This window comes from Epinephelus moara, chromosome 6, assembly GCF_006386435.1.
Source record: "Epinephelus moara isolate mb chromosome 6, YSFRI_EMoa_1.0, whole genome shotgun sequence".
In the NCBI taxonomy this organism is placed as follows: domain Eukaryota; kingdom Metazoa; phylum Chordata; class Actinopteri; order Perciformes; family Serranidae; genus Epinephelus; species Epinephelus moara.
This window is the reverse complement of record NC_065511.1, coordinates 40,320,434-40,332,519: the sequence shown is the minus strand read 5'-3', so window position 1 is coordinate 40,332,519 and position 12,086 is coordinate 40,320,434. Positions and strand designations below refer to the sequence as shown.

The 12,086-nt window shown below is 41.8% G+C and overlaps 1 protein-coding gene across 5 annotated transcripts in view; it reads left to right on the top strand.

Annotated features, from left to right (window-relative positions):
• Positions 1-12,086, top strand: part of mef2d (myocyte enhancer factor 2d) — a 218,889-nt gene that overhangs the window by 104,075 nt on the left and 102,728 nt on the right. For all 5 annotated transcript variants that reach the window (XM_050046168.1, XM_050046169.1, XM_050046167.1 and 2 more), the window contains one exon: positions 2,259-10,026. In XM_050046168.1, the coding sequence (XP_049902125.1) occupies positions 2,259-2,706 (448 nt within the window). In that variant the 3' untranslated portion in view covers positions 2,707-10,026. The remainder of the gene's footprint in view (positions 1-2,258; positions 10,027-12,086) is intronic.

The window sequence follows — 12,086 nt, the reverse complement described above, 5'->3', positions numbered from 1 at the left end:
CAGGCTTTGGTGAGTTGACTTCAATAACATTTTCTTTAGAGGTGAGGTGTGTAAGATTTAAGCAGGATTTATACTTGTGCGTCAGCTCCATGCAGAGCTGTAAACTACACAGGCGGCCTACGCCATTGGGAGCATTTATACTCATGCAGTGGTGTGTCTGTGTCACTCTGCAGTTACACCTCCAAAACACTAGTTGGCAGCAGGGTTTCTGTGAAGTCCTGTAAAGTTTAGTTGATTCAAAACACACCCAAAACACTCATTAAACTCGCAGCATTCACAGACAAACACTTGTCTTTATCTGGACACATTTTCCCCACAAATACAACATGCTAACGTTATTAGCACAAGCCTATGGCATTTTACATTGTATAAATTAGCTTAGTGGCTAGCAACTTTTCCCCTACTCATATGAAGCCAGGGACAGCATTTAACAAAGGTAACGTTACAGCTCACAGAGTTCACCGACAAAACAACTGTCTTATACTAAACACGTTTTCCAAACAAATACAACATGCTAACGTTATTAGCACAAGCCTATGGCAATGTACATTGTATAAATTAGCCTAGCAATGAGCAGTGATTTCCTCTACCTATATGAAGCCAGGATAAATCACACACAAGAGTTAAAATGCTATTATGTGGAGGCTTTATTGTCTTCACAATTTATTGTTTCTTATCTGTGAAATTAAAGTAAATAAACTGAGGGATAAACTTGTTTCCACTGAGGGAAATGGTTTCAGCTTACAAAGATAGACTGGAGGTCTGCGTCGCGACAACATGTAGTTACGTTTCTGGGGAGGTGCACATCAGTTTATGGCGTAGCGTTCGCCATCCATTGGATCCAGAAGTGTAAGTCCTGCAGTGGGGGGATTTGGTGGCATCTAGTGGTGAATTTCAGATTGCAACCAGCTGAAACTTCTCCTGGTTAGAATTCTGTCAGCATTCATTGTTCAGGAGGTTTGAATCGGGAGCCGAATTATTCACTGAGGTCTAACAAACAAGAATCAAGTGATTAAAACCACTAAAAACACTGAATAAAGCAGTTTCACGTTACAAATCAGTGCATCTCCAACGCTGTTCTGCATCTCAGAGACGGGAGGCTTGCCCACAACATGCTGTTGTCTGCTCACACCTTTCTCTCACAAGTTAATGTTTGCTTACCTTTTTCTGACCCAGATGTTGAGACAATTATCCACAAAGGTCTCTTCCTCTCCACACGCTCGATGAGACACTGCTTAAAGCAGTTTCACGTTACAAATCAGATCAGAGTCCCGGCCTTAAGACATCTGCATGCCAACGTATAGTGATAGTTATAGCACCACCCACTGGCAACAGGAAATGTGTTCATTGTTATAATAAGGTTAGGGAGATTATACCAAATAGAAAGCTCCAGTGATGTAGATTTTCTCACATCCTTTGACTTCTTAATGGCTCCGTTAAAGACAGCAGAACTGGGGCTTTCTTTGCCTAAATATCTGAGATGATCGTCTTCTGATAGAGCTGTTTGTTACCAGTGAGACATTATCTGAACCAACTACTGGGAACAAAATTCAAAGGGTTCTTTTAGGTACGAGGAACAGACAGATGTTGATATCTGACTGCCAGCAGTTTGTCAAGCTGGGAACAAAACAGAAATGTTCTCTGGACTGATGCTCACACTCAGCTGTTTCTGCATCTGTTCTGGTATTAATATCAGAGAAGGTAACGTGTGTGTGAATGCTTTAGAAATGTCTCACCTGGCAGGTTAACAGTTACAAATGCAAAGTGCCTGTGATCCCGTCCGACTTATTTTACAAGCTCTGATTTGCTTGATTGTGAACCTGAACAGACCAAATCCAAACTGTGCAGATGTTTGGGCTGCATGGCTTATGGACTGTGCTTTCATGTGGCCTCAGATGTCGTCCTCTTTGTTTCGTGTGTCCTTGTTCTTCATGTGCTCAAGCCGACATCTGCCTGGTTTGCTGCAGAGTGCCTCCGGTCTTTGTCTTTGACAGTGGCTACCTTATCCTGGTGAAAGTCCAGTTTATGTTTATCTGCACATGGTGATGCATTCATTCTGATGACGACCATCCTTTGAATTATTTGCCATATTGGCTGAATTCTGTGTTTCATCCCAGCAAACTGTTGTCTGATGAAGGTCCGCTGTCATGTGATGAAGGATGTTACAGCTCTGTGATTATGCTCGTTATACTGTCAGTAGTCTCACTCTTTTTGTTCTCCCTCCATCCTTCTCTTCTCCTCTGTCTCCATCTCTGCAGGCCGGTGGGTCACATATCTCAGAGTGCCGCACTGACAGTCAACACAAACCCAAATGTCAACATTAAGTCCGAACCTGTCTCACCAAACCGCGACCGCAGCACTCCCAGCTCCATCAGCGGCGGCGGGGGAGGTGGAGGCGGAGGAGGCCAGGTTCAACTGCAGGGACAAGGTCTGGTGTCGGTCGCCTACCCGGGGACCCTGCGCCTGGAAGTGGGAGGTCAAGGACGCTCGCCAGTCGACAGCCTCAGCAGCAACGGCAGCTCGTACGAAGGCAGCGACCGGGACGACGGCACCCAGGGACGAGGCGGAGCTCAAGACTTCCTCCACCAGGCGGGCGCCGGGGGCCAACAGCCCACCATGGTCCTCATGCGGCCCCCTTCAGCCGAGCCCCAGGAGCAGGACGGGACCAACGTCAAGAGAATGAGACTGGATGCCTGGGTCACATGAAGAGGTGACCGCAGAGGGATGGATGGACGGACGGACAGATGGAGAATGGAGATGTGTACTTGTGGCTTGTGTACATGCCCCCACCAGCCCTTATGCCCCTGAGCTCCCTCTTTGTGCACACACACACACACACACACACACACACACACATATTATATATATAAATATATATACCCGCCATCGACCCAGTAACCTACTGTCCACACAGGAAACGCTGACCTCACACACACAGACACACAGACACAACACAAGCATGCTAACACACCGTCATGTCACACGGATGGACACTGACACACACTTGTATGACAATGTGCATACACATTTGAACTCTAATGTACTTTCACACACACGAAACCCCAGAGGGGTTGAGCCACAGAACCAGGGATTATTTGTCAAACAATTTATTCAGCTGTATTTGAATAGAAGTGAATTGTTGTTAACGAGGCCACGGTGGCTTGTAAAATCCTAAATTTGGCCACTCGGACTATTTCACCCAACAGCCGCTGGCAGAGCAGACACACACCTTGGTTTCCCAGCATGCCCTGCATTTGGTGAGCGGCTGGTGGTGTTCTCCCTCCCTCTTGTCCTTACCGTCTGTAACTACGCTGCTTTCAGTCAGCGCCACCAAGTGAGTCCACTTGTTTGTACACATCGGCCCGACCACGGCTGTGTTGCTATCGCTCTAGATTCTTGGGCCGTTTTGCTCTTTTTAAAGCGTGGAGTTTTTGTCCTTCTGTCTTGACTGTTGATCTTTAGAGTTTGGATTCGTCTCAGTTTTGAATATGAAGACACTAAAAGAAAACGTCGCCTCCCTCCCCAGCCGAGCCAGCGGCCACGTCCACAGGCCGGCACTTTGGCCCTGCACGAGAGACTGATGACCCGCGGGTCTTTATTTAATCTGAACCATGCAGACTAGCTGTAAAACCAGTGATTTGTTGTCGAGGTAAAAGACTGCTTTTCTTTGTATCAGGGACGAGCTGCAGCAGCTCAATGACACAGATACTCCTAGTTTCGCCCACATCTTGTCAACTACAGATGCTGAAAAGGACGTGTGTGTGTTTGGTGTGTGTGTGTGTGTATGTGTGTGTGTGGTTTGTTACCTCAACTGGTCGTTTTTTAACAGTAATTTAGGCAAAATGTTCATTCTGACTTTCATCCTTCGAACACACACCTGCAATGCACACAGCTGAAATTATTTTTGTGAAGCGACTCATGTTTTGAATAGATAGCTGATGTTCAAAGGGGAGATGGCGAGGTACCGTGTATATAAGCAATCTGTAACCTTTGTGGCTTTTGTGTGACAGGGATGAAGTGTTATTGAAGGTTAAAAAAAAAAATCATATACAAGTATATATTAAAACGGCTTCAGGCGGCAGGGATGGCGGCTCTGCATCTGGAGCAGGAGACTACAACAGACGACAGGGATTGTATATATAAACTTTATATTCGGCAGGATATCCCTCAACGAAAGAGAAAAAAAACATGTTGATTCTCAGCGCATCGGTCTCTTTTTTATTATTATTTATGCGTGTATATAAAGTGTAACGTTTGGACGAGCCAGCAGAGGGAGCTGTAGAGGCAGAAAGGGAAGACGTAGCCGCGGTGACTCAGACTGTTTTAAGTGAGTAATGGTTAGGACTCTGTCACTGATGGAGCGCACTTTACCTGAACCCCCACCCCTGACCCTTAACACACCTGACCCCTGGACACACACACACACACACACACACACACACACACTAGGGTTAGACTGATACCTACTTATAAGGCTTCTGTTATTCCACAGATACAATTCAAAGTTTGCAGTTTTTATTTAATCCTCTATAATTATTTATTTCTGTACATCCACCAATCACAGCTCAGTTTACAACCCTGGGGGCCGGACCACCTTAAATTTTTACTGTGGCTGATTGGCTGCCTGCTTGAAACAAATTAACTGAGTTAAATTGATCACAGAACAGAAACTGTGAACTATGAAATTTAATAATGAGACGAAATATAACAAGAAATTAAATTAAAATAACAAAAAAAGTACAAATTAAAAGTCCCTAAAAAGAAAATTGCAATTCTATTTAAAACTTTTAAAATAAAATATCAAAAACTACCACTGAAGATATTTTTATTGATATTATTTTATCAAATGTATTTGAAAACGTTTAATAATAACAGAGATAACTGGCACATTTAATGTTTATAATATCATGTTTTCTACTAATAGTTTAAAAGCACCAATTGTAAACTTAATAAATAATTTATGATAGTTTGCTTTTATTATTATCAGTTAAGTAGCAAATAAACCACTGGGAAAAAAAATAGATTTACAGCTACTTCTAAAAACACTTAAAGGTCCAGTGTGCAGGATTCAGGGGGATCTATTAGTAATATAATAAGTATATTTTCTTGAAAAAGACAATCATTGTGTGTTCATTACCTTAGAATGAGCCGTTTATATCCACATAGGGAGCAGGTCATGGATGTTTTAAGAGACCTGGAAACAGTTAGAAGGCGGGCCCATTAATCTTTATGAAAGTTGCTCAGCAGTGCATGAAGCCAAAATGGTTCAGCTTACCAGAATGATCGGCGCTGCGTCCGCACTGTGCGACACATAGTCCAAGTGCACTAGAGACTACTTTACTTGTACATGTAGCACTCTGCTAACTTGAATGGGGATAAAATGATTTAATCGCGCAGCTCTTCCAGATGTTATCCGAGGGAATGGTTTAAATCCCGATGGTGAAACAAGTCATTTCGAGGGGGTTGTGATGCTAAAAAAATATACCCACTGATTCACAGATGTCTCTTTCCCAATGTAAGTCCCTAGGAAAAAGTCTTCTTGGGCCACAGGGCATCACGTGATGGACCCAGATGTTGTAATTCCACTGTTTGGCCACTATGAAAATTGACTTCAAAGCCTGGCGCAGTTCCTTGGGGTCCTCAGCAGGTCTATGGAGATCGCCATGTTGCGCTGCTGTGTTTCCACGGTAGCCCAGAACAGACAAACCAAACACTGGCTCTAGATAGGGACATTTGCGGTATCGCATCGGCCACCGTAGTGCAAGCCCCTCTGTTATGAGAGCATCAGAATATTACAGATTATTAACGGGCAACAGCTTTATTCAGTGTTTTTACCACTTTAAATCACCTGGTTTGTTTGTTTGGGAGGCGTCTGCAGATAATTCTACTCACGTTAAAAACCTAAAAACAAATTAACGCTAAAGGAATTCTAACCAGGAGAAGTTTCAGCTGGTTGTAATTCACAATCTTCACCACTAGATGCCACTAAATCCCCCTAAATCTTACACACTTAACCTTTAAGTAACTATTTCATCTTTCTCTCCACATTGAGATTTGAGTGTCTCATGACGGTCCAAATCCTCCATAAAAGGTTTTCACCTTTAAAATGTTTGCAGATAAAACTTTTTATTTTTCATCATATCAAAGTCTTGAGTATTTGCAGCACCAGAAACATATCAGTCAAACTCCAAAGCAAACACACAGATCGAATACGATAAAGTGAGCCAAGGATGTCCCCTTTTTTATGCTCGACCTTTTCCTCCTGTTAAAAGCCATGTATCTATATTTAAAGGATCTTCTCCTCCGCCTGTCCTGGGTCAGCTGTAGTTTTATATAACAGAGCGGTAAAACGACTATGAAGGTAAAAGAAAAGTGAAGGATGTCATTTTTGTACCAAGAGGCAAAGGGTGATTTAGGGTTTAGTGGGTAGATTTTAAAACCACAGTGGTCAAGAGTGCAAATTCATGTATTTATTTTATTTTTTCTCCTAAAAGCACTCTCAGCCTCCATCCATCGCTCGTTAAAAGCTTTGGAGGCAGAGTTTGGGTATCGTTTGTCGTTAAGCCGGAGGTTTCAGAACCAGTCTTGATCTTTTAATGACTACCTCCCAAATCCAACACAGACTTGTCGACTTTGGTTTTTACCACATGCAGCCACCACATCCTCCTCATGGGCAGGCCCTCTTCACCTCCCTCTCACCCTGTCACTCACTCACTCATTTACTCAGTTTGTTTTTTAATCTCACACACACACACACACACACACACACACACACACACAGAGTTCATCACACACTACTTTTCTGTTTACTCCGTCCAGACAGCGGGTGTCAGCGCCGAAATGACAAGTCAAATTATTTTGGGGTCATTTCCATGGGTGACACACACACACAAACACACACACACACACACATAACTCCCAGCCTCATCACACACTACTCCTATCATCCTCTCCTCACTTCTCTCTCTCCGTCTGTCACTCACTCACACACACTCATCCACTCTGTGACAAGTCTGAGTGTCAATATTGCTTTTCTGAGCGCGTGGCAGAGTGAACATAAATCCCTCGAGTGTAAACACTTTGACTGTTAAGGGATAGTTTGGATGTTTTGAAGTGGGGTTGTATGGAGTAGTTATCCATAGTCAGTGTGTTACATACAGTGGATGTCAATGTCTGGGAGCCCCCAGTTTGGAGAAGCAGGCTGGAGTCTGACACACTGCACAGTGTACAGTTGTGGATGGGGGTCAGCAGCAAAACATATTTTAGTCACCTAGAAATAGTCTCATCTTAAACAATCAATATCAGTTTGAGTGTGCGCTTTATTGAAAGTATTTTCACTGCTTTACCTTGATGTCATGCAGCCTGGTTTGGCAGGGAAGCAATTCACGACTTCAGTTCCCCATCTACAGTATGCTCTCGTCAAAAACACCAGACTCCATTGAGAAAAACAGTAATTTTAGCTTGCTGAACACAGGAGCTGCTGGTCTACTGCTCAGTTAGTTAGTTTGTGTTATTGTGTGACTTTGGTGAATCTGGACTAACCCTTTTAAACGCCAAAGTCACACAATAACAGAAACTAACTAACTGAACCAGGCAGCAGTAGAGCAGCAGCTCCTGTGTTCAGCGATGTTAAATCACTGTTTCTCTCAATGGAGTCTGGCTTTGATTAGAGCTCTTTAATGACTGCATTTTGCTGCTGACCCCGTCCACAGTCTCCACGTGGGACTCCAGCCTGCTTCTCCAAATCACAGCGCGCTGACTGACATCTACTGTTTATAATACAGAGTGCAATTTTAAATCCAATCTGTCGCTCTACACTTAAAGGAGCTCTGTTGTTCAAAGAAACAGAGCGTTATATTTCCACATGAATTAACCAACGGTCTGCCACTCTTAAGGTTCATTCTCACTGCTGTGATGCGGAAATGCGGGACGGTTTTGCGGAATATTCGCGTTTAAACCATACACACAGGCGCGGTACGGACGTGGTGCGGAATTTTGCGTTGTTGTGTTCCAAGTCCGCGCAGTGTGAACGGGTGTGGATGAACATGGACGAGAGTAGCAGCAGCAGCAGCAGTGAGCTAGCAAGCTAACGTTTAACAAGCATCAACATCAACTTTCTTTAGCACTTACCACTCACAAGCTGGACAATGGACTGCCAGACGTTGTCCTTTAATTCATTGTTCATAAAATCATCCCGTCTTTTATCAAAAAGGACGGGGTGCTGTGAAACGAGTTTTATCAACCTTTCTCCCATACTGTCCTGCCTGACTGGATTTTGGACTCTCCCGGGTCTGTGCGACGTCACTGTAAACAAACAATTTCATTGGCCCAACTGTGTAGTTCCGCTGGGGAATTCCACAGGGGTCAAAGTCTGGGCAGAAACTTTTTTCACCGCACCAAAGTTCCACCCCGGTGTGCAAACTTCCATAAGAACCCATGAAATCAGCTTTTATATTTTTCCGCAAGAATAATCCGCACGGATATTCACCCTCAGTGAGAATGGACATTAAGAGTGCAGGGTTCTGGATAACCGAACTGTACATTGCAAAAGCGCTCTGAATTTACAAATCGTCGAGTTTGTGCCAGAGTGCTCTCTGGAACTCAAAGTAAGTATTTCCAAACGCACCCATACTGTCTATCAATAAGTACCTCAAGCAACCCCTCTTCAAAAAATCAGAGCTATCCCTTTAAGACTGTTGTACCCTGAGCTTCGAACAAAATATAAATATATAAAACTCCGTGTGTGAGGTGCATAGGTGTGTCAAAAAATAAGCAGAATAGCATCCTTTGTGACGGGACTCACGGGAGTTTTGTTTGTCAGTAGTGGAGCGCGAGGCACGTTCTTTAGAGCAACACTAGGGGTCGCTGTAATCACAAAACAGGAAGACAATCGTGCTGAGAAATAGTTTAAAGAACCTGCATCCCCCCCTGAAAAAAAAACGAAACGTGCTCCTGTATAATGATGTTTAGAAGTCTCACTCACTTTCCAGTGTTAATTTGTGCTGGTGACAGTCTGTTTTTAATTGTTCTCTGAGAATTGATATTATTATTATTATCATCATCGCCACAGCTTTCACTGACAGAAGCTGGCATGGTGGTATAGAAATCTGCGTTTCTTTGTGTAGGTTAGGCATCTTGTTTTATTTGGAATTTTATTTTATTATATAAAAATATTCTATAAATATATTTTTTGTTTTTCTCTTTTGGGGTTTTCTTTTTTCTTCAAAAAGGGTGTTACTAATGTTGCACGATTTTTATGACATGAAACAAACAACACAAGCGTAGTGATATTAGTACACGTGTGGCTGTGGACGGAGGCGCTGAGCAGGTCGACCGCGACAAAACGCTTCAATGCTGCAACTTTTGAGTCCAATGTACAAACCTCTGAGTCCACACACGCTAACATGGAGGGGGGGGGGTGGGGCGTGACACGTCTAACTTATTTCTGACCAGACACAATGATGTCAATGCATGGGCGAAGAGTGAATCATGTTATAGGAAATAAAATGTAATATCGACACAAATATACATCACACAGAAATACATTTAAGAATAAAAAAGAAAAAAATGAAATTGAAGAAAAAAGTTTAAAATAAATTATAGCTAATATATTGTGTTCGGCTAGTCTGCTTTTTTGTTGTAAAGATAATTTTTTTGTTGTTTTTGGAGAATGATATACAATTTGTGTATATTTTCATAAATAAAGTATGCACTGATATGTTATTACAAATTCTATACTGCTTTTACAAAAAAAAAGTGTTTGTTATTGTACCAAAGTATCCATTGGTCCCCTCTTACCCGCCTCCCCTTTTTGCGTATGTTTTACCGTATTTTATATATTAAATAGACAAGTTGACCTACAGAAAAGTTTGACTTTGGCTCTTTTATTTGTGACTGTCTGTTGTTCTGTCCTGTGCAGAGTTTGCATGTTCTCCCTGTGTCAGCGTGGGTTTCCTCCAGGTGCTCCAGCTTCCTCCCACAGTCCAAAGACATGCAGGTTAATTGGTGACTCTAAATTGTCCGTAGGTGTGAATGTGAGTGTGAATGGTTGTCTGTTTCTATGTGTGATAGTCTGGTGACCTGTCCAGGGTGAACCCCATCCAGGGGTGTAACACCAAATCTTGGGCCGTCCTTTTCGATCCATGTCTCTCTCATGCACCTTTTGATCTGTTTGTTTGCTTTCTTTCCCTTTATTTTTTGTTTTCTTTTTTTGAACCCTGGTTTCCCTCTCCCAGGTCAAGACATAACTGTACGTAGATTCTCCAGCAGCGCAAGGAGCAACTCACTTTGGTTGCGTTTAGAGACGAATCCTCGTGTAGTGAAGGACTCAACAATTTTGCACCTTTAAGGGACTGTTCTTTACTCATCAGAGGAGAGGGGGCTGGGTGTGACTTCATTTTTTTTTTTTAATTTAGTTATTTATTTATGTTTTTATCCTTGCTGAAGTTACAAATATTTCTCCTTTAGCCTCCCTGAGTGACTGAGGGAAAATGCATGACCCTCCCTCCACCATAAATTAGTTGTTTGATTTTTAAAACTTACCCTTTAATGTTTGAAAGTTAAAAGTTCAAGACCAAATCCTGGAGTTGACAAAGCCTCGGTTTGTCTCTCTTGTTGTGCTGGTTAGTTCGTGCAAACAGTTTATTTTCGGCCAAATTTTCAATTAAACATAGAATGAAGTGATTTTGATGAAACGTCACTATTTTAAGATCAGATGTGATTATGCCTGTGGATATTCTCATTCATCCAGGTCATAGTTATCTCAAGGCAATTGAATCGAACGCAACTGGACTTGGTTTTGTCTTAGAAAACCAACTACAAAACCAAGTCCACTTGCGTTCGATTCAATTGCCTTGAGATAGATGTGATTATGTTTTTTTTTTTGTATTTGTCACACACGATGCATCCAAGGACTGTCGGAAATTTAAAAATCCAAAGATACTTTATGATTTTACAGTTTCTGGTTATGATAAATGGTGTACAAACTTGTGAAAGTTTTCTTGAAAAATTGCAAAAAAAAAATTACATTGCCAAAACTTGGAAGGCATGTTTTTTTTTTAAAAAAATCGGCTGTAAAATAAATACAAAATACAGCCATTTAAATTTGTATGCCCCTCCCCTAAGCCAAAATAAAAAACATAAGTCCTTACCCAGTACTTATTATTGTTATTATTATTAATATTAATATTTGTTTTTTTTATTTATTTGTTGTTGTTTATTTTCATTATTATTATTTGACATGCCTCCCCCTTTTTGCACCACTTCCTTCCCCTCATAAATAATGAACAGTCCCTAAGGGGTGAGAGACGCCTCAAAGAGCTTCCACTATTTCTTTAATAAAAAGTTCAGTCTTTCAACTGATTTATTCAGTCAATTTCAACTTAATTGTGGCACTAATTAATTAGAATAAAAAAAAATTACTTTTTATTTCAGGTTTTTTGAGGGCCCGCCTCCACCTCTCACCCAATGTCCTCTGGAATAGGCTCCAGCCGCCCTGTAACCCTGAACCCTGAGCAGGAATGTAGTTCATACCTGCTGTCTGATGTGAGTGCAGTATTGTGTTGTCACCACCAGATGGCACTCTAGTGTTTGGTGTTGCTGTAAGGGTGCAGAGCTGCCAGTGGGACAAAAAGCTCCAACATGTCAGCGTGTTCTTTTTAGTGTGATTAAGTATTTAACCTGGCTGGTTTCTGACTAACTAGAGAAAATACTTCACCTGTGTTTTAAGATGTGAACTCACCGGATTGTTTTTTGGTAAATGCAATGCAGAGAAAAATATAATGATATGCAGTCATTATGTATTTCTGAACTTTGACTTTATACTGAGTTTTTATAAGTGTTCTTCTGTGGTGCTGCAGTTCAACTTACCAAAACAGGAAACTTGTTTAAAAGCTTCACTTAAAGGAGTGAAAAGTAGGAAGAGACACCAAGACAGTGTTGTTATTGTGAGATTATTGTAATATTATATTTTTTAACTCACATGAAATTATACAAGGTACAACTCTGGTAAACTGAAGTGTGATCCCATCATTGCTTTTCACTTGTGCACTGTAATATAGTCCTTTTATTGTGTCTTCTTACATTGT